Source organism: Protopterus annectens, chromosome 8.part0 (assembly GCF_019279795.1).
Source record: "Protopterus annectens isolate FY-2018-M chromosome 8.part0, PAN1.0, whole genome shotgun sequence".
Taxonomy (NCBI): Eukaryota; Metazoa; Chordata; order Ceratodontiformes; family Protopteridae; genus Protopterus; species Protopterus annectens.
Genome location: NC_056741.1, coordinates 1,099,927,096 through 1,099,950,470, shown reverse-complemented (window position 1 = coordinate 1,099,950,470; position 23,375 = coordinate 1,099,927,096). Strand labels below are relative to the sequence as shown.

The 23,375-nt window shown below is 44.2% G+C and overlaps 1 protein-coding gene across 43 annotated transcripts in view; it reads left to right on the top strand.

Moving 5' to 3' along the window:
- The window catches only part of LOC122809254 (titin-like), a 3,339,665-nt gene that overhangs the window by 1,274,837 nt on the left and 2,041,453 nt on the right, over positions 1-23,375 (top strand). For all 43 annotated transcript variants that reach the window (XM_044080625.1, XM_044080596.1, XM_044080621.1 and 40 more), the window contains one exon: positions 17,342-17,377. In XM_044080625.1, coding sequence (XP_043936560.1) covers positions 17,342-17,377 — 36 coding nt within the window. The remainder of the gene's footprint in view (positions 1-17,341; positions 17,378-23,375) is intronic.

Sequence of the window (23,375 nt, the reverse complement as noted above, 5' to 3'; positions counted from 1 at the left end):
TTTTTATGTGCCGAGTTGCTAGCTTTGACACACAACCTTCAACGAAGGTACGCCCATTCACACTTAAGTCTCCACGCAGAAGACGCTCTAGCTGAGAATCGAACTGGACAGCGTCTTACTGTGAGGCGACAATGCTACCGCAGCACCACCACCGCAGTATTTCTCCCAAAAATGTAAGTCCCATAATTGCAGTTTTTGTCGAATATAAATACATGCCAGCATAATCTTCCTTCTCTGCCAGAGCCCCTTACCACCACAGATATACCATTATTGTCTTTTTCCCTCTTGTATCACCATTGGAGCCCCTCTAGTAATTAGTATTACTCCTCCTTTTTTCCTGACATTCTGTTGAATGTCCTATCCTGAAATACTTTTTTTGTCAAATTTACATGCTGATCTGAGTATGTAGTATGCCTGTCTACAGCATTGAATGGTACATGAGAAGAATGCCCGATAGACTGTACATGTCCTGACCACAGATACAGAGTGGTCCTCCCCACACATAAATGAACATCTGACAACTTGGAAAAAAAATAGTATTAGTCTGACATCTCCTGGCTCAGACTTAATTCTGTATAATCATTGCTGCAGTAATTAACTACTTAAAGACATCCATCCTGTTATGACTGGTACCTCACCAAATCTTCTGCCTTTGTATTGGTCGAAGAAGGAACGCCCTATAAAGCATCTTTGCTAAAGATATGGTAACCTTATGCTGAGGCTGTTCATTAGAAGAATTGAGAAGGCATGAGGTAGGCATAAGGCTGCTTTAGCCAGTCCTGTTACTGTTTCATAGGGATATGCTGCGTAACTAACTGCAGACCATGGTGCTATGTTATTTTTTCATTAATATTTAATGTTAAAGTAGAAACTTGTGTTTGTTAAAAATTGGAACCTTTCTTAATAAAAATCTGCTGGTATTAATTTAAGCATATGTTATTTTGTATTAAGCAGTAGTTGCTTTTTAAAAGTAAATCTGGGATGTTGCAACCGTTTTTGCCATAATAGGTATTTTTAGTGCTTATGCACTCAAAAAGCCAAGAGCCTTAACAGATGATCCTTGCAGGAGTAAAATTGTTCTGTTCCTAAGAGAATTTGCTGCTGTTTACTTTACCTAGTGTAATTTCTAAGGCTCTAGCTGGTAAGAATTTACATAGCCAGTGATGCAGTATTTTGTCTGTCTTAAACCATGCTATATTTTGAGGTAAAATTTTAAGTTCATGATTTTTCAGTATTTAGTTTACATGTGATTACAGTAGTGTGGATGTTTTCACCTGCTTTTTTTTACTGAACTAAAGAACTTCAAAGAGCAGTATCTGATGTTGTAAAGCTTCATTCATTCCTTACTGATGGGTTTCGGTTCCATCCTCTGAATCGATTCAGCCAATACACAAGGTCGCGCCAGCCAAAAAACTCTTGAATGAAGTCCTACCCATAGTGGACCTCTCCTTCTTTCTTCAGATATTGTTTGACATGTACTTCTCAAGCTGTGCCAAGCCAGCTCTCAGCTAAGTAGGTTCATAGGTTTAGGTTCATAGGTTTATACTAGGCTATCTGCCCGAGGGCATTTACAAGCCTAGCCCATCGTTTTGTGGCTTACGCCACCCCTTTAGTATGGGGAACTATACCCATTATTTTGCTGTGCCTCTGTCGAGCAGTGACACTGAGGTAATCCCTGGGGTATATCTGCGATCTCCCATCCATTGGTCAAGATTTCTCTTGAACAAGGCCAGCGAGGTGCTCTGCCTCACATGTACCGATTTTGTTCCACAGCATAGGAGTCTTTGGGTAATGAATCTATCCCTCCAGCACGCCCTATTAATAGCCGTGTCGAGGTTTAAGTCTCCCGCCCTTGTGGCTCTGATGGATCTAGATTTTTTGAGGTGAAGCATATTCATCAAATCTGGGTTTGACATGGCCTTGTATGTTAGGCAAAGGTCACCTCTAAGCAATGTGTTTACTGAATAGAGCTGGAGTTCTTTCAGTCGGGCAGCATAGGACAGATTTTTGAGACCCTTTATCCTTTTGGTGAGGAACCTCTGTGGCCTCTCCAGCTGCTGCAGGTGTCGGGTCAGATACATCCCAAATGGGGCATTGTACTCAATCATTGGTCTGATGAGTGATGAGTAAAGGGAGACTATGACCTCCCTTGATCTAGATGAGAATCCCTTCATGATAAGGTGGGCAATGTAGAAAGTCTTCCTAACTACTTTAGCTACATGGGTGTCGAATGACAGACTACTATCAACCTGGGTCCCCAGGTCCCTGATAACTTCTTCTGTGCTCAGTGGATTGCCACCTATTTGGTAGCTAGGGGTAACCTTGTTTTTCCCAAAGGGTATGACTATGCATTTTTGGCATTTAACTTCAGGTCGTGGCTCTGGCACCAGTTATCCGCTTCTGTGAGACCCTTCTGAAGGATATCTGTGTCAGATGTGTTTTCTACTATGGCCAGTTTGCAGTCATCTGCAAACTTTGTCAGCCATAACCCTCCTGTGTTTGCTTGTACTGGAAAAGTAGATGCCAAACAAGAGTGGGCCCAGGACTGCGCCCTGTGGGACACCACTTGTGACAGGTTTTGAGTCTGACATGGCGCCAGCAACTCTGACCCTGTGGGTTCTGTCACTCAGCCAGTTTGCAACCCATCTTGTGATGTATGGGTTAACATTTAAGCTGATGAGTTTTTCAATGATACCCGAGTGGGGTATTGTATCAAGGCCTTAGCCAGATCGAGGTAGGCTGTATGGACTGCCTTTCCTCGCCAATGGCTTTGGTGACTGTTTCAAGAAGTCAACCAAATTTAAAAGGCATGATCTGCCTTTGACAAAGCCAAACTGGGTTGGATCCAAAGTCTGCAAATTCCTATGTCTTTATTTATGAGGTCCATTATGATCCTCTCCATGGCTTTGCAGATAAGGCTTGTCAGGCTAATGGGGTAATTTCCAGGGTCGGTGGAGGCACCGCTTTGTGAAGTGGGACCACAGTTGCAGTGCGCCCCTGGGTAATGATCCAGAGGTAAGATTCTTTGATTAAACAGCTGTCCTAGCTGTGTGTTTAATTCCTCATTGAGTTCGTGGAGCACACAGCCGGGGACACCATCAGGTCCCATGGATGCTGTGTTTTTGCTTTGGAGAGAGCAGTTCTCACTTGGGCGCTGGAGATGTTTGGGGCTGCAATCGCTTGGTATAGATATCTCTCCTTTGGGGGGAGGGAAGTTTGCACTGAACCTGTCAGCCAGTATGTTGGCAATGTCTGTAGGATCAGTAATCTTCACATCATTTTGAACTAGTTCTGAGCATATCTGGGAGTTTCCTCCTAGGTGTCTAACATAGCTAAAGAAGGCCTTATGATTGTCTTTTGAGTCTTTAGCTATTTTTCTCAAATTTGCTTTGGATGATTTTATGAGAGCTCTTAGTTTTTACTTATAGTGATCAAGGGTGTCTTACCTTTTAAGGATTTTGCTGTATCTTGTAGTAGCTTCCTCCTTTTATTGTAGAGTTTGTTTATGGCTGGGGTCCACCAGACTGGACGCTTGCCTTTGGTACTAAGAGTCTTTTGTTTTGTTTGGGATTGCCTTATCCATGCAGTCCTGCAGGTGCTGGTAGAAGGCGCCTGTAAGTGATTCAGCGGCTTGAGTACTGTTTTCACCAGCTCGGGCCCTTAAGGAGACCACACTAGTCTTTAGAAGTGTGAAGTCGGCTTTTGAGAAGTTCTTTACTGTGGTCTTTTTATTTCAGGTGGGGGTGGGATGAGGACCTCCAGCGAGATTAGTTTGTGATCTGATCTCACTGAGTGACTGGGGTTTGTCCTTCTCCTCTGGTTCATGCTGCTCCAATTTCTGATGATGAGATCAAGTATGTTATCTCCTCTTGTGGGGATGGAAGACTGTTGTTCCATGGCCTCTGAGTTTATGAATTCCAGGAACTTTTGGCGGCTGAGCCTTTCTTAATTTTCCATAAGATAGGGTATCTTTGCGTACTAATCCTTCCTTTATGCCTAAAAGTGGTTTCTAGTGGGCTTGAGCAGAACTAAAGGGTTCAGGCAGTCTCAGCAGTTATTTGTTTCATTTGCTTTGGGTTCTCAGGGCAAGGGTGATTCAAAACAAACTATTAGTAAGAGGATTGGGTTTTGTATTGCATTTATTCCCATCTAGTGATTTCAGGAAGGCCATGTAGGGTTCCTGAGTTTGTGAGGGGTGGCAACTAAAGATATTTTGGAGGCAGCTACAATTGGAGTTCAGTGCATACTTGCTCTATGGTTAATTGCACTTTACTGGATGGTCTAGGGCTGGTTTGCCACTGCAGTCTTACAGGTGTGGGTGCTCCTAATGAATAGTTTGCCATCCTCCCTTACCTCTGCTTTGGGATTCTACCCATATGTAAGGACTGCAGCAATGTGAGATGAAGACATAGTACAGTTTGTACTTTTGCTGTCTTTTGGTTTTGGCCTTTCTTTTAGGGCCTTCTGACATCTGGGGAAAGACCTGGATATGGCGTGGGGGACAGCGGACTACCCATATGTAAGGACTGCAGCAATGGCCTGTCTACAGCATTGAATGGTACATAGACTGTACATGTCCTGACCACAGATACAGAGTGGTCCTATCTTCTGCCTTTGTATTGGTCGAAGAAGGAACGCCCTATAAAGCATCTTTGCTAAAGATATGGTAACCTTATGCTGAGGCTGTTCATTAGAAGAATTGAGAAGGCATGAGGTAGGCATAAGGCTGCTTTAGCCAGTCCTGTTACTGTTTCATAGGGATATGCTGCGTAACTAACTGCAGACCATGGTGCTATGTTATTTTTTCATTAATATTTAATGTTAAAGTAGAAACTTGTGTTTGTTAAAGATTGCAACCTTTCTTAAGAAAAATCTGCTGGTATTAAAAGTAAATCTGGGATGTTGCAACCGTTTTGCCATAATAGGTATTTTTAGTGCTTATGCACTCAAAAAGCCAAGAGCCTTAACAGATGATCCTTGCAGGAGTAAAATTGTTCTGTTCCTAAGAGAATTTGCTGCTGTTTACTTTACCTAGTGTAATTTCTAAGACTCTAGCTGGTAAGACTTTACATAGCCAGTGCTGCAGTATTTTGTCTGTCTTAAACCATGCTATATTTTGAGGTAAAATTTTAAGTTCATGATTTTCAGTATTTAGTTTACATGTGATTACAGTAGTGTGGATGTTGTAAAGCTTCATTCATTCCTTACTGATGGGTTTCGTTCCATCCTCTGTCTTGAATGAAATTGTGGACCTCTCCTTCTTTCTTCAGATATTGTTTGACATGTACTTCTCAAGGTCAGGGTCATACCTGCCTGGGCTACATAGTCAGTAGTAAAACTTTTTTCGATATATCTTGCTAAATATTTTTCTAGTCTTTTCCTTTTTAGCGATTAATAGTCCTTTTTACTCTAGTAGTTTGTGTGTGAGTTTTCTTTCCCTTTTTCTTACCTTTTGGTATTCTTAGTATCATTGTTGGTACAGGCTTCTCTCTTATCCTTTCAGTAATTGCTTTTACCATTGTTGGTATTTCCCTCCCCCTTCTGTCAGTCTTAAAAAAAAATTTCTGTCAGTCTTCAAAAAAAAAAAAGGATAACTTCTTTCTTTCTTTCTGTGTGTGAGTAATTTGCTGTTTAGTTAAAATTGTGACTGTATTTACACATACGTCTGTCTGGTTTATTCAAGATTGTGACACTCCTTTACACATTGTCTGACAAGAAAGGAACGACTGGGTTCAAGCAGTGTGACAAATGTGTGAGAAAGATGCCCAACTCTGATGGGTATCTTTCGTGCGTCTACTGCCTCAGAGTTCCTCACCTTCAAATACAACTGCTGTGTGACATAAAAATTTTAGCTCTCACACTTTGGCAGAGCAGAAAAATAAATTAATCCTGAAGGGATTAGTAAAAACTCCCTTTTCGGAGGCCCTTTCTGAGGCGGAGGTCTCAACACCTCCCAAAACAAAAGAAAAAAGAGAAGCCATTCGGTTCCGACTTTTCCACGTTCCAAGGAACCAAAATCTTCTCAGATTTTACCTGAACTGACACCAAAATTACCGAAAATGTCTGCTCCGACTATTACTGCGCCAGAGCCTATAGCTCTTTCTCTAGGGTGTCGAAGTCATTAATGCGTCCCATGGAACTGACAGTAATTATACCTGCTTTGGTACCAATAGTTACTTTGGTACCAGACACAATTTTGGCACCTACAGTGATTTCTCTCATAGGTTCATAGGTTCATACTAGGCTATCTGCCCAAGGGCATTTATAAGCCTAGCCCAGAGTTTTGTGGCTTTCACCACCCCTTTAGTTCGGAGGATACTATGCCCATTATTTTGCTGTGCCTCTGTCAAGCAGTGACACTGAGATCATCCCTGGGGTATATCTGCGATCTCCCATCCATTGGTCAAGATTTCTCTTGAACAAAGCCAGCGAGGTGCTCTGCCTCACATGTACCGGGATTTTGTTCCACAGCATAGGGAGTCTCTGGGTGATGAATCTGTCCCTCCAGCATGTCCTATTAATAACCGTGTCAAGGTTTAAGTCTCCCGCCCTTGTAGTTCTGAAGGATCTAGATTTTTTGAGGTGAAGCATGTTCATCAATTCTGGGTTGGACATGGCCTTGTATGTCAGGCACAGGTTACCTCTGAGCAGACGGTAAGCAACTGAATAGAGCTGGAGTTCCTTCAGTCGGGCAGCATAGGACATATTTTTGAGACCCTTTATCCTTTTGGTGAGGAACTTTTGGGGCCTTTCCAGTTGCTGCAGGTGTCGTGTCAGATACATTCCGAATGGGGCATTGTACTCAATCATTGGTCTGATGAGTGATGAGTACAGGGGGACGATGACTTCCCTTGATCTAGATGTGAATCCCTTCATGATCAGGTGGGCAATGTAGAAGGTCTTCCTAACTACTTTGGCAACGTGAGTGTCAAACGAAAGGTTACTGTCAACCTGGGTCCCCAGATCCCTGATAACCTCTTCTGTGCTTAGTGGGTAGCCGCCTATATGGTAGCTAGGGGTAACCTTGTTTTTCCCAAAGGGTATGACTATGCATTCTTTGGCTTTTAACTTTAGGCCATGGCTTTGGCACCAGTTATCCGTTTCTATAAGACCCTTCTGAAGGATATCTGTGTCAGATGTGTTCTCAACTATGGCGCCCAGTTTGCAGTCATCTGCAGATTTTGTCAGCCATAATCCTCCTGTGTTTGCTTGTACTTCTGAAAAGTAGATGCCGAACAGGAGTGGGCCCAGGACTGAGCCCTGTGGAACACCACTTGTGACGGGCTTTGAGTCTGACATGGCGCCAGCAACTCTGACCCTGTGGGTTCTGTCACTTAGCTAGTTTGCAACCCATCTTGTGACGTATGGGTTTACATTTAAGCTGATGAGTTTTTCAATGATACCTGAGTGGGGTATTGTGTTGAAAGCCTTTGCCAGGTCGAGGTAGGCTGTGTGGACTGCCTTTCCCTCATCAATGGCCTTGGTGACTGTTTCAAAAGTCAACCAAGTTTAAAAGGCATGATCTGCCTTTGACAAAGCCAAACTGGGTCAGATCCAAAGTCTGCAAGTCCCCTATGTCTTTATTTATGAGTTCCATTATGATCCTCTCCATAGCTTTGCAGATCAGGCTTGTCAAGCTGATGGGACGGTAATTTCCAGGGTCGGTGGAGGCACCGCCTTTGTGAAGTGGGACCCCAGTTGCCGTACGCCACTCCTTAGGCACGTATCCTGAGGTGAGGCTAAGATTAAACAGCTGCCCTAACTGCGGGTTTAATTCCTCATTGAGTTCGTGGAGCACACAACCGGGGACACCATCTGGTCCCATGGATGCTGTGTTTTTTGCCTTGGAGAGAGCAGTTCTCACCTGAGTGTTAGAGATGTTTGGGGGGCTACAATCCTCTGGTATAGATATCTCACCTTTTGGGGGGGGGGAGTTTGCACTGAACCTGTCAGCCAGTATGTTGGCAATGTCTGTAGGTTCAGTAATTTTTACATCATTTTGAACTAATTCTGAGCATATCTGGGAGTTTCCTCCCAGGTTTCTAACATAGCTAAAGAAGGCCTTATGATTGTCTTTTGAGTCCTTAGCGACTTTTCTTTCAAAATTTGCCTTGGATGATTTTATGAGAGATCTTAGTTTTTTACTTATAATGATCAAAGGTGTTTTCCCTTTTAAGGATTTTGCTCTATCTTGTAGTAGCTTCCTCCTTTTGTTGTAGAGCTTGTTTATGGCTGGGGTCCACCAGACTGGACGCTTGCCTTTGGTACAAAGAGTCTTTGTTTTGTTTGGGATTGCCTGATCCATGCAGTCCTGTAGGTGCTGGTAGAAGGCATTTGTAAGTGATTCAGCGGCTTGAGTAATGGTTTCCGCAGGCTTGGGGGCTTTAAAAGAGACCACACCAGTCTTTAGAAGTGTGAAGTCGGCTTTTGAGAAGTTCTTCACTGTGGTCTTTTTTATCTCAGGTGGGGGCGGGATGTGGACTTCCAGTGAGATTAGTTTATGGTCTGATCTCACCAGTGAGAGGTATACTTCGGTGTTGAACATTGTGACCCCATGTTCGTGATGATGAGATCTAGTATGTTTTCTCCTCTTGTGGGGATGGTGACTAGTTGTTCCATGGCATTTGAGTTTATGAACTCTAGGAACCTTTGGGCTAGAGTGTTGGGGCTTGAGTAGTGATCCCAGTCTATATTCGGGTAGTTGAAGTCACCTAGTATGATGGTGTTTGGAGATACATTTATCCCCTCCAGTGTTTTCAGGAAAGCTATGTGAGGTTCCTGAGATTGAGAGGGTGGCCTGTAACATGCTACAAATTGCAGAGCAGTTTTGCCTATGGTTAATTGCACCTGGATGGTCTCCGATGCATCGTGTGTTGCCACCAACCTTGAGGTGTGGGTGTCCTTGATAAATATAGACCCCCCCCCTCCTTTCTTGGTGTCCGGATTTTGGGGCTGGAACGCATGATATGAGGTAAAACCTGATAGTGCCGGGGTGCTCTCGGGAGCCTTGAACCAGGTTTCAGTCACAGCACAGACATCGATGTTCTCCATACTGAGAAGGGCCTCAAGTGCGTGCATCTTGAGGTTGAGACTTCTGGCATTGAGCAGCATTACCCTTAGTTTTTTTTCCTTTTTTGTGTTCTAGGGTGGTAGGTTTAGAATTTGAGCCTTGCCTAAAAAAGGCACTATGGGGTGGCAAGAGCCTTTGCCAATATCCGAAGCCCAGGGGTGACAGGTGCAAGCCGTCCCTTGTGAAGCAGCGTGGCTTGTCCAGCATGTCATCCCAGGCAGACAGACATTGGATCCCCTTTGAATGACACCAGAGTTTAAGCCAATTATTAAAGCTGATCATCTTGTCTCTGTATTGTGGCATCATTCTTGGTGAAGGTAGGATACTGCTCAAGGTCAGGGTCATACCTGCCTGGGCTACATAATCAGAGAGCTCCTCTATGTCTCTTTTCATGTAGTCCAGGGAGGTGCATCTCAGGTCGTTCACACCAGCGTGGACAATGACAGAGTCGTACTTGTACCTGCTGTTGAGAGACCTGAGTGCTTGCGTTATGTGGCGGTTTTTAGCGCCCGACAGGCAGCTTACTGTGACTTTTTCCTTACTCAATCTGGTGAGCGGGATGTCAGTGTGTCTGACTATGGAGTCACCAATGACGAGTGTGTCTGGCATTGTGTTTGGCCTTAAGGGATGTGACTGTTTGGCACACTGACTATGTGGTCTATGTGTTGCATGTGTTGTGTCCTGAGGTGGCAGTTGTTTGGGTGTCTGCTTTGGTGGCCTCTGCTGTTTTGGTAGATTTTTGATCAGAGCCTCTGAGTATGTCTTTGTGTATTTATGTGTATGATTTGAAGTTGTGATAGTACTATGTGAGACTGGGTTTGTGGTGTGTGTGGTTACCTTCTCCTCCTGTCTGGTCTTGCCAGTCCTATGTTGAGAGACCTCAGCCTCCAGTTTGGCTATATAGTTGCATCTCTCGCATGTATTTGTGTTTTGTGGAAGAAGGAGAGGGTTGTCCGTGTACATGAGACAATTGTAACATTGCCTCAATATTCCCAGATTCACCAGCTGAGCAGGAGAGGACACTAGCAACTGATCCCTCGACTTGCTAGAAGGAATAGACAAAGACTTTAAAAAGACTCCGGGGGTGTGGGTGATCGAAAAGGGGTTTTTGGCAGGTGGGATACTATGTATAATAAAAGTGCTATATCAAAGTAAAAAAATACTTTAGGAACAAATGCTAGGCTTTACAGATAGAGAATAGTCTACTTAGGAATAAAGTAGAGCTGAATAGAGTACGCTGGTTTGATCAGCAGTACTGTTCAAGGAAGGCTGTTTTAAGAAAAAATTTGAAGAGTGGACTTTAGGTAGCCCGAATAGTTTAACCTTGATTAACCGCTGACTCTTGTGTGCTCCTGTAGCAACTTCGCGCTAAAGCGTGCTTTATGGCAGGGGGCTGGAAAAGACAGGAAATGACCCAAAATGGCCAATAAACTACAAGTTACTGCCTTAAACCACTCCTCTGAGAACAAACAGGCAGCTCAGTACTCCCCACTCTCACTGGTGAGTAAAGAAACTTCCCCCTGACCAAACAAGGAAAATGGAGAAACACAGAAACCAAGACAAAGCCCAGGGATCAGCAAAATCTGATCTCTGGAACAAACTATTAGGAAAGTATGGAAAACAAGAGTATTTTTGTTTTTTCAAGTTTTTTTTTCAGATAGGCAGAAAATACAATAAATGCTGTGTTTTTTGACTAATTGCTATCAAAAGCTAGTACACTTGAGTGTATTAGCCTGTTTAACTTTTAAGCAAAACTTAAATAAGGAAGTGCAACAAACAATTCAAGCTATTAAAAACAGTAAAAACAGGTAATAACTGAATAAAACAGGCAAAAGTAGTCGTCGAAAGGCTTAAAAAGTCGAAAATGCAGAAAAAAATACTTAGAATCTGGAAAGTTTGTCTTTTCTGGTCTCTGCTGCTTTAGGAACTCTGCTGGATACCACGAGGAGCTGTGCTGAGTTCTCTATAGCCAGAAAAGCCCGCCAAAACGTGCTTTATAGCATGGGGCTGGAAAAGACAGGAAATGACCCAAAATGGCCAATAAACTACAAGTTACTGCCTTAAACCACTCCTCTGAGGACAAACAGGCAGCTCAGTACTCCCCACTCTCACTGGTGAGTAAAGAAACTTCCCCCTGACCAAACAAGGAAAATGGAGAAACACAGGAACCAAGACAAAGCCCAGGGATCAGCAAAATCTGATCTCTGGAACAAACTATTAGGAAAGTATGGAAAACAAGAGTCCTCAGTGCCGAGAACTGAAATTTTGCCCAGGACCAAATTTTCTCCTACAATCTACCCCTTTTTTGGACAACAATATAGTCCTTTTCTCGAGAGACCTGACTCTCCTTCCGGAGTATCTACACGTTCAACCAGGAGTCTTTCTGAACTCGACATATTGAGGCTTGTCAATCAGCTCTTAGCAGCCAGAGGAATTCCAACCCATACCAAGACTTCCCTCCCACCTGGAACCGAAGGTTTTTCTGCACACACTCCAACATATCCTCCTTCAACCTCTTCTCAGGTTTTGGAGCCTTCGGTACCGATGTCTACGTCTTCGGTTCCTGTGATTCTACCTTCCATGATTCCGGAGCCTACCCTCTGGACTTCAGTCCATTTGGAGCAGATCCACCCTTGGGACTGTGACTGGTCTGTCGGTACCATGACTCCAAGTTCGGCACCAATTTTTTTCTATGGCGCCGTCTATTGGTTCTGGTTGTTTCACAGCTCCTAGTCCTCTCAGGGCTCCTATCCTGGAAGCGGGCTCATCAGAGCGGGGTGTGACCCCGGTCCCGAGGTTGTCCCTCTCAGTTCCGAGCTCCCATCCCTCCTCAGGTGGGCCTGCATTCCAGATGATGGAGAGGGCACTTGCTTCCGCAAGCATGCAGTTGGCACCTCCAGAGTTGGAATCTGACTTTTCGTTTTCCTCTGGGGTGCAGCTGACACAGCCCACTATGCAGGGACCTCGAGCACGGGAGCAGCAAGAAACCTTACTCCAGGGCACTCGCTCTTTGGAGTCCTCCTCTGAAGATCCCACTGAGGAGCCACCTTAAAAGAGAACATGCAAGAAGGAAGCACATAGAGTCCCCTGAGGATGCCATCACCAAAGATACAGATTTCGATGAGGGAGAAAGGGTCCCTATGGTCACCCCCTGAAGATGTCTCATTCGGAGACATACTGGAGATCCTGAAACAGAGGGCTGACCGGAAGCCCACCAACCCTTCCATTGTGGAATCTGTATTCTTGCAAGCCTTCTGTGTTCGACCCTCTATTTATGGGTGACCCCATCTGCAAATGAGCTGATTAAGCTCATCGTGCAGTGTGCCTGGAAGGCCCCTGACACTGTTGAGCCATTTCCCTGAAGGCCTGATAAATGCTTCTCTCCACCACAAGACCACCCTCACTGGCCCAGAGGTTTGGTAGTAGATTCCATGGTTGTGGCGGCGGCCACTAAGAAAGAATTTGCGCAAGAAAGCTTGTCTGTCCATGCTCCAAACAGGGAGTCCTGGATGATAGACTAGGGAAGCGGACTTGCACTTCAGTGACCTTCACTTTACGGTCACAGAACTACGTGGCACATTTTACAGATCTCCTAAAGGACCCGATTACAGACTTTTCAGGTACTTTCACAGGGGTATTTCCTGAAGAGGTTTGCCACCCTAGAGTCCATTTCTAACTCCTCCGTGCAGTTGATCGCCCATACAACCAATGGAGGCAGCCAGAGCAGCCGGTTCAGGTGTTGTCAGGAGATGTCATGCGTAGATGCGCTTCTGTGAATTTGCGGAACCCTTCAAGTCTTCCTTCGTCAACACTCCTGTTGATGAGTCTTCCTTGTTTGGCCCAAAAGTTAGACACGTTAGCCAGATGTGAGAAGGATGGAAAGACCCTGTCTGCCATGGGCATACGCTTTTCTGCCCTACACCAGGAATCAGAGAGGCGGAAAGATGTGGTTCAAAAAATCCCAAGGGCATTTCCACGACACAAGTGGCTAGCAATCTCCTCGGGACAGAGGGGGGAACTCATTGGGAAGACGTCCCTCCTGTGTCAAAGGGGGGCTGCGAAACCCGGGCTCCAGAGATTCCTTCTCTGGTAAACCCTGTCAGCGCTCCTGAAGAGTGACCCGATTGCTTACCTCTGGAAGCAGTCTGGGGGGGGGCATTTTTCTCTGCACCACTTAGCCTGGCAATCGATAACATTAGACTCCTGGGTGCAGAGGATAATAACCAGAGGTTACCATATCCCGTTCAGTCTTTACCTTAGGCCTGTAAGGTGATTCCCTGACATTCCACCTAGTCAGAGGGTTGCAGCAGCACTAGACGCCCTAAAACTGCTAAGAAAGAGTCATCCAGCCAGTCCCACCAAACTAAATAGGATCCGGATTTTACTCTTTTTTTTTTTTTTAAGTGCCAAAAAAGACAGTGGACTGGAGACCAATTTTGGATCTCAGTATACTGAACAAGTTAGTCAGACAAGCAAAATTCCAGATGGTCACTGTTCAGTCCATTCTTCCATTTCTGGAGAATGACGACCGGATGTGATCTATAGATTTTCAGGATGCGCACTACCACATAAAAATAGGCAAATGATCCAGAAGATACCTCCGCTTCCGGCTGGGAGCCAGTCATTACCATTTTCGAGTACTGCCTTTTGGTCTCTCCACAGCCTCCAGGGTGTTCACCAAATGCATGGCAGTAGTAGTAGCTCACCTGAGACTACAAGAATTCTGTGTGTTTTCATATCTAGACGATTGGCTCCTTACCGCTCCAACCAGGAGTCTACTGCTTCAAGCCTTATTGTACACTCAATATCTGGCAGAAAAGCTAGGGATCTCAAACACAGAAAAGTCAAAGCTGGTACCGACTCAAAGCTTAGAGTTCATTGGGGCAACGTTTGACACAATACCCTGCCGAGTCACTTTACCTCATCACAGGCTACTAAGATTGAGATCTCAGCTTCAAATAATACTCTCTCAAACTCTTGTCCCAGCTCGACTGGTCCTACAACTCCTGGGCTCTGTGGCAGCTACAGTCATGCTGGTTCCACTAGCAAGATTCCATATGAGGCTCCTAGCATCTCAATGGTCTCTTTTAACACACCCAATGTCTTACCCAGTCTGCATAACAACCCGATGCAAACAAGATCTGAATTGGTGGATGAAGCCAAAGCAGGAGTTATGGTGTCATCCCCCTCCCCTCCAGCCCAAAGCCACAGTGACCACGGACACTTCCCTAATGGGGTGGGGGGCATTTTCAGGGGAAAGACCGTCCAAGGCACTTCGTCCCCCTTAGAGGCCAGGCTGCATATCAGTGTCCTAGAACTGAGGGCGGTCTTCCTAGTGTTGCAAGCATTCCAAACTACCCTTCTGTCAGGGACAGTTGCTATCCAGTCAGATAATATGTCAGTAGTCTGGTACATTAACAAGCAAGGAGGAACCAGATCCCTACCCATTATGCCAGGAAGCCCTGAGAATGTGGCAATGGGCGATTGCTTCCGGACATCTTCTCTTAGCAATGCACATTCCAGGGAACTCCAGTCTGATTGCAGACAAACTGAGCAGAAACATTTTGATGCCTCACAAGTGGTCTCTCAACCCCGTAGTAGCGGCACAAATTTTTCGTCGTTAGGGCCAGCCTTGCTGCGACCCCTTTGGTTTCCCCTTGATCCACAAATCCAGCAGCTTCTTCACCCTGATCCCCCCCGGGGGAGTCACCGAGAGATGCTCTGATACATAATTGGCCCCCGGGTCTACTGTATGCCTTTCCCCCCATTCCCCTCCTTCCACAGTTCTTGAAGAAAGCGCAACAGCTGAGAAGCAAGGTAATCCTTATTGCACCCTATTGGCCCTGTCACGTTTGTTTCCCCCTTCTATGGCCTTATTTGGTTCACCGTCCGTGGACCTGGATCCAACCGCAGGACTCTTATCTCACCCTCAGGGGCTGGTCCATCCCAGTCTTTACAGTCTCAAGCTGACCGCTTGGTATCTCCACTTCTGCTGATTGCCAGGCAGATGAAGCTATCTTCCCCAGTGCAAAAGATACTTCTGGCCTCTCATAAACCCTCCACCAGTAAACTCTGTCACAGCCAATGTGTCAAGTTTGTAATCTGGGCTAAAGAACAAGGACGAGACCCTTTCTCAATCCCAGTCCATAAGGTCTTAGAATACCTGTTGACTCTACTCCAATCAGGAGCTTCAGCCTCTACTATTGCAGTTCACTTAGCAGCTATTGCCAGTTTTCATGATGGCTTTAATGTTTCTTCAATAATATCCCACCGCCTTTGCAAAACCTTCATGAAAGGAGTTCTGCTCCTGAGACCACCTGTTAAAAATCCTACTGAACCCTGGAATTTGACTCTGGTCTTACAAACAATGACTTGTTCACCCTTTGACTCTTCTGCCACATGTGACAAAGTTTTTATCGTGGAAAACTTTATTCCTGGTAGCCATCACCTCAGAGAATATCAGAGTTAAAAGCTTTGTGTGTTAATCACCCGTATTTAATTTTCCATAATGAGAGAGTATTACTTCAAACTAACCCTTCTTGCCCTTGATTTACCAGTCTTTTTCCCAAAATTTTCTAACAAAGGTGAATACCATTTACACCTGTTGGATGTACATAGACAACTACATTTTTACTTGGACAGAACTAAATCTTTCAGAAAGTCGGATAAGCTGTTCATATCCTTTTCAGGCCCCAAATTGGGCAAAGGTGTTTCCAAAGTCACCTTGTCAAAATGGCTAAGAGATTGCATTACCTTTGTCTATCAACTGAACAAATTAACTTTACCTACTAGAGTCAAGGCTCACTCAACCAGGTCAGTGTCCACTTCGGTGGTATTTCATTCCAGAGCTTCTTTGGATGACATCTGTGCAGCAGCCACCCCCCCATACCTTTATCATGCATTACAAATTGGATATGGCCTCCAGGGGAAGAACATCCTTCAGCTCAATGGTACTCTGTAATATCCTTCCATAGGGCCTCCCTGGACATAAAATAGCTGGGGACTCTGTCCCATCAGTAAGGAATGAATGAAGATTTACAACATCAGATAAAGAAGTTATTTTCTTACCATAATGTTCCATCTGTGTTGTAGATCTTCATTCATTCCTTAAGTCTCGCCCTCCTACTCTCTGCCCGAAGACTCCTGGGGGATCGTTTTTGGTCCTGACTACCTGATAAGGGCATTTGCTCAGATAGGGCCTCCATTGTCTCTATTCCTTGCGAGCAAACTCGATCTGAAGAAAGAAGGAGAGGGGCACTATGGGTAGGACTTGGCTCAAGAGTTTTTTGGCTGGTGCGAGCTTGTGTATTGGCTGAGTCGGTTCCTAGGATGGAACCGAAACCCATCAGTAAGGAATGAAGATCTACAACACAGATGGAATGTTATGGTAAGAACATAACTTCTTTATTTGCTCATTTGAATGTTTTCAGAAAAAGCATGATAGGTTCTGTTGTGTATCCTGACCTAGATGCATTCAGAAGGACAGGTACCCCAAAAGCCAGGCTAAGCAGGCTTATCCGAATGACCTTTGTTTACAGGTAGGGAGATTACTTCCCATGAGTTGAGCTACTTCCTCCCATGAGCACAACTAAGGCAACATATCGAATTGCTCTTGGTAAACAAACTTGGAGAAAGGCTTTAGACTAATTATTAACATGTTAGTGTATGATGCTGAAGTTAATGTACTGCACTAATGGTTACTTCTAGGCACAGCTTTACAAGAGTAGAGTGATGTCATTTTACAGCACCTTCCCCACATATAAATTATTTTTAGATTAGAATGGTCAGTTACTTACTTGACATTTAGAATGAAGTGCTTATGTCAGGGAATGCTAAACCATATTTTCAGACATGGTTTTCCATTAGTATTGTTTGTACGGGAAGCTGATTGGCAACTCCTGCACAAAAGGGGTAGGTTTTGTGAGGTCAGTAGTACCCCTCTTCACAAACGGTATTAATGAAAAATTCCCTTTTCATACGGGCTGCTGTCACTGTTAGTGAATGTGATCTTAAGTTGGACTCCATTTCATTTGGAAAGGTATGGTAAAATGACCCTGCTTGATTATACGGTGATAGACCCTATCATGTTGCACACATGCACATATGCACTGTACCTTGCTGTAGATAGGCCTTGTTGGGTAAAATGCACACCCCTCATGACCCTAATGCCATCCACTTATGGTTCCTAGCATTTGACCTAGAGAGGAACTTTATTTGTTGTGTTACTGTTCTAGTACATTTTTACTTACTGTTCTTTATCTTGCTTTGCAGTTCCCCTTGTCCGCAAAGTTGGAAGACCCAGGAAAGGTAAATTATATGATTTTTTTTAAATAACAGTTTTATGGCTGTTACAGAAACAAAAATCAGCTGAACATATGTATTTTTTACAATATTCTTCCATTAACATCTGATTTAGCATAAAAGTCTTCAAGAGCTTCCTTTGTATTTCAGCAGTGCAGTACCAGTCCCAGGACAGACAAAGCACCATTTTCTCTACAGCATTCCAGCCTGTTTTGTACCTTTATTCATATCACTTTATTATTCAGGAATTCCTTGAGGGCAAAACAAAAGGCTGGATATCACACAACCTTTACACATATTTACGGTAAAATTTATCTCAAAACATATACTCTTCTTCCAGATTTTCATCTTTGACAATCCAGTTTTACAGCCGCATTCCCCATATTACCAGTGGAGTCTTTAAGTCCCAGTATATTTATTTAATTTATTTGTTAACCTGGTGAGTCCCCTGGACACAGTTGTCCCTTTTCAGGGGAGGACCTTCTGGCTAAATGACTTGCAACTCAGTATGCAAATAGAGGTGAAAGGAATCAAATCCTGTATCATTGACTACAGGAAGCAGGTAATTTATCATCATCATCAACCCCCTTCTTATTTTCTACATGGGATCAGGTTGTCGTGTTGACTTTTGCCATCTCTTTCAATTCAGTGCCACACAGCTGCCTTCTGCGACACTCATGCCTGATGGTCACAGATCTTCTCTCACAAGGAGGCAGCTCATTAGCAGTTAACGATTGTTGGAGCACATGTAATTATCCTGTCCTCCTTTACTTTCCTCTATTAGTGATGATTTTCATACCTTTTTCCCACGTTTTTATTCCACTTTAAGTAAAATGAAAGTTGCCTGCTCCTGTGAAGTGGAGGGGTAAAGCCCTAACTTCGGCCCAAGAGACCTGAGTTTGAGTAGCAGCAGGGTCTTGATGCACAAACAGAGAGGATTGACATGCCAGTCTGTAATGTGGGTGCATATGTTCAGAAACGCAGCTGCATGAATTCACTGGTAGGGACCACAGAAAGAGGCATGCAGTGCCTCTTGTGGGAGAGTGGGGCAGTGCTATTGACACTAACCCTTTTTAGACATTAGGGGGCAGAGCAGCACTGATGCCCATTGCGCATGACACCCATGGGCTGTGGCTGGGTGGGTGTAAAGGGGATAGGGAAAATGGGCTGTGGCTGGGTGGGTGTAAAGGGGATAGGGAAAATGAAGAATCGTTAACCATCCCTGATGGCTGCCTACAAGATGGACCCTCTTTTCTGACCCTTGCTTCCAGTTATGGGGAACAAATGTGCCAGCTAGCTAAGTAGGGTCTGATTTTCTGAAGGCAGCAGGGGCATAAAGAAGCAAAAAATTACTGAACCCCCAGGTCATCATTGTTATACTTACCTTCTAATGTAAAACTGTTTGCTATTTTACTTCTTACTTATCATTCTGCCATTACTTCAGTCATTTTCTCCAAAATGACCTCAGTCTGTAGACCAGTAATATTACCTATTACCCTAGGATAAGTGCAGGCTATGTAAACCTGTCTGTCGTCTTCTCCAAGTAGTCTTTCCTTTATTTGCACCTGTACCTGATATATTGTGATTAAGCTATCCACTACTGTTTCTTCTCTTTATTCAACTTGTACTTTAAAAGAATGCAGTCACAATAATTTTCCTAAGAGATAATTATGTTCCTTTTACTGCTCTTCTGTTCTATAACTTCATCTGTGCAAACCTGTCATTCATTCTTTATTTATTCTGCATACTTTATGCAGATGTCCTTTTAGAGCTTATTCATAACTCTGTTCAAATGTGTACATCAACTTCACCTCCTGTTAGCACACTGGGATAGAAAGAGACCTGTGCCTTCATCAGCTTTCATCAAGCATATATCAGTTTTCTTTACTAGTGCTATTTTAAGATCAAAAGATCAATAAAGTGCTCTAAACACAACTGGCACACTCGGGGATAATTTTCTGTTTGTCTGTATCTCTCTGTTTCTCCTTTTTGTAGTGCATTCCATATAGCATCAGTAATATTAATTTATTTCCTACATCACTAGATTATCCCTTGTCCTCCAGATTTGTTTTCTTTTATGTAACGCTAATTGTCTAACCCACTCCACTGTCAATTATTCTGTCCCGTTTTCACTTTTATCCTCACAAGTAAGGTTTCACATTTGTAAGTGCATCACATTAGTATAGTCAAGCATGGTTAGATAACCTTGCATGGTGATATATTTACATTAATGTATAATTATTTGTTTGTATACCAGACCTAATCTTTCACTCAGTATATCCACTGATAAGACACCAATTTAATATCAGTATGGGAGGATGCATACCTTGCTAAAAGCTCTTTAAAGTTTGGGCAGATGGTCTTCGTGTTTCACTGTTGCAGTCATCACATTTGAGTTATCTTTGCCAGGGTAGCCCTCGGCCGGCCTGAGTACCAGAGACTTAGTATTTCTGTGTCGGTTGCTGTCACTTGAGGACTGATGCCAGATCGTCAGTGGTATAACGTAAGGCAGCCGATGCCATTACATCAATCTTTCTTGCCGTGGAGCACGAAGCAGTTCACACGAGTGCTGGTAGGCTGCTACCTGAGTTTTCGTCTCCGAATTGAAGTTGAAGTCTTCTGACGCCAAGTACCCCATTGGGGATCCTTTTTTCTTGCACTAACCAATGTCAGAAAAAGTTAATAATTGTCTCACCTGTGGAAAGCAAATACCACACTGAGACTTCCATTCTTACTGTCACTTGTTTAAGCCTAGACCACAACGTCCCCTGTTGTCGCTTCTGTGCTTTGATCAACACCAGAACTATCCGTTTTTTGGGCCCTTATAGCCAGTTATTTTGGTTTACAGTCCTTGAATTCCGATATGGCATTGGTAAGCCATCTGACAGCAGATCTACCAAAAAAACATAAAGATAAAGACAGAGACAGACCACACCTGTCCAAACCTTCCGATGACGCTTCTGTTAAGCTAGTCATCAGTCCTTCGGTACTCAGTGAGGCACTTTCGCAGCCTCTGATGTCCACTTCAGTTGATTTGCAGGCCGCTACCGAGATCTTTTTGGAGTCCGGTATGCCGCAAAACTCTTCTTCGACGAGGATCCTGCTGTCGACTGTACCTTGGATGGGTCCAGAGCCGCTGAGCAGGCACTGGGTACAGAGGAATTCCTTCGCACTACCGAATCTTGACACAAACCGAAGTCTTCTTTCACGATTACTGTTCTTTCAAAAATGAACGAGTTCCTTAGGCCCAGGGTTCGAACCACACCCAAGAAACCGACAACCCACTCTCAGGCGCCTGCTACCTTGCCTCAATCTCAAATGTTTAAAATGGTGGAAGACCTTATCTTGCTGATCAGGGGAAGCCAAGCTTACCCCCTCAAAAAGGAAAAATGATCTGTCCTCTGTAGTTTTGTCTGAACAAGAGTCAGATGAATCTGATGCATCTGACTATGAAGACATGTAATCCCTCTCCACTTATGAGGATTCTAATTCAGAGGACTCCATTCCTTCAGCCTCTCCCCCGGAGGTTTTTCCTTTGGGGAAACCCTGCATACTTTAAGGGAGGATTTCCAATGGGAGAGTCAGAACTACCCTCAGTCTAAAAGAGACTTGGAATTCCTAGATCTTCCACAACACAGACCCTTGCCCCCCCCCCACACCCCCCAGTCCTGAATGTTGTGGAGGATGTTTTCCTTGAATCCAGCTTGACTCCTGATGCCCTACCTCGTGCTCCCAGAAAACCAGACAGGTACTGTAGAGTCCATGACTCTCACAAATATCTTTTTAAAAATCCAACAGCTGACCCTGAGATCATTTCCCAAGGGCCAAAAGGGATTAAAGCAACCTCTGCTAAGAATCCCACCCCCTCAGAGAGGGATTCCCAAGCTTTGGACAGATGGGGTAAAAAGTGTACATCTCAGCTACTCTTGCTATCAGGGCACTAAACTGCCAGTTCCATATGCTGAAATTTTAGCAAAATAGCTTGGAACTCCTTAAACAACATATGTCTTCCTTTCCTGCTTGGGCAAAATCTAAAGATTTACAAGACTTGATGCATTCTGCAAGTCAAGTAACTAAACACCAAAACTGTTTAAACGACAACCCCAGCAACAACCAAAACTAAAATAAAATAACAAAATCACTGTGTTGCAGCCAAAACTCTCCACAACCTTCCAAAGGTATCAGACGTTTTATTGGAACATAAAAATGTTTAAAAAGTATTAATTGAGCGCTTTCATCCCCTCAGGATGGGGGGGACTTCATCAGAATACATGCCTTCTATTAAATCCAACATTTATAGCTCAATGTGATGATCAGCCACACAAATGTATTTAAAGACACATTCCCTTTGTTTAAAAATACAACTTAAAAAACACTTATACCATATTTAATACACTTGAAATAAACTTTCCTAACTTCATGGAAATTTTTAACATAGTCTTTTGTCCCTACCTCTCTTAATTAACAGGGGTTTTACAGAAATAACTTAATTTAAACCAATACCCTCCCCTGCCTGCAGCTTGATCTGCCATTTGACTTCTTTTTCTTCCATTAAATTTCTGTAGTCGTCGTCCCCCCCCCCCCCGGGTTAACTAATACTTTCTCTAAGATCCCAAAATGGATGCCCCTTGCACAAAGATAACTTATTTGGCAGTAAGGCAGAAGAGGTCTTAAAAAAGATGGAAGAAAAAACAAAATCTATGCAAACAGTTAAGGATTTCTTACAGGATCAACCCCCTAGGTTCAGCAGGTATTGTCCCTCTAAGCACTGGTCCTTTCCTGCTCCGAGTAAATCTGCCCAGCCTAGGCCCTGTGGAAACAGACCCCCCCCCCCAGACAGCAGCCCCAGGGAATGCAAAGATCTAAGCAGTGGACTGCCTCCACTTCAAAACCAGGGAGTTCTAAGCCGCCCCCTTATGGTAAGAACTCACAATGACTCACCCCTTCTGCCCACCTTCACTTACCCCTAGGAGGAAAACTCTCCTTTCACTCAAGCACCTGGGCCACCATTACCAAGAACCAATGGATTCCGAACATTGTGTCTCAGGTTTACATATTTTCCTTCCACACCCTTCCACCCCCAAAAAGGTTCCCAGATCTACCACCAAATCAGTGGGCAGAGGCTCAAAAGCAAATCCTTTTCCTGCTCTCTATGAGGGCAGTAGAGCACGTTCCTGCAGAACAGATTGGTCAAGGCTTCTTCTTCAGGCTTTTTCTGGTGCACAGAAAAGAGGGCACCTGGCGCCCCATCCTCGATCTATTAATTCTAACACCTTCCTGGTGATCCCAAAATTCAAAATGCTCACCCTCCAGCAGCTGCTTACCCATGCTCTCCAAGGGTGCTTGCCTAGCCACCCTACATTCCTATAAGGGAATCATGCAGGAAATATCTCTGCTTCAGGGCAGGATCTCAACACTTTCAGTTCTCTGCACTTCCATTTGGCTTATCTAGTGCTCCCAGAGTTTTCACAAAATGTCTGGCTCCGGCCATTGCCTTTTGCAGACAAAGAAATATTCAAATTTACCCATACATAGACGACTGCCATATTCAGGCATACAGCCAAGAAAAGCTACTCAGCACCTGGCCTTTGTAAAGACCCTGCTAACCTCCCTAGGGTACACAATCAACAAAATGAAATCCAAACTGGTGCTCACCCAAAGGATAATCTTCCTGGGAGCAAGTCTGGACACAGCATCCCAGATGGGCATACCTTACACCAGAAAAACAGATTTTCTTGACAGACTACTTCTTTCAACTAGCCACCAGATCCCTGCTATCTGCAAGGAAGATCTTGCAAGCTCTGGGGTTCATGGCATCTTGCATACTACTAATTCCAAATGCCAGACTGCATGTGAGGAAACTTCAGTGGTGCCTAAAAAGCCTTTGTTGTCAACACTCAAGACCTGGAAACTCTTCTACCTGTAGTTCCTTGCCTCAAAAAGGAATTTCGTTGGTGGGCAACAGCATGCTCCTTCAACAAGAGACTGCCCTTCTCCCCACCCC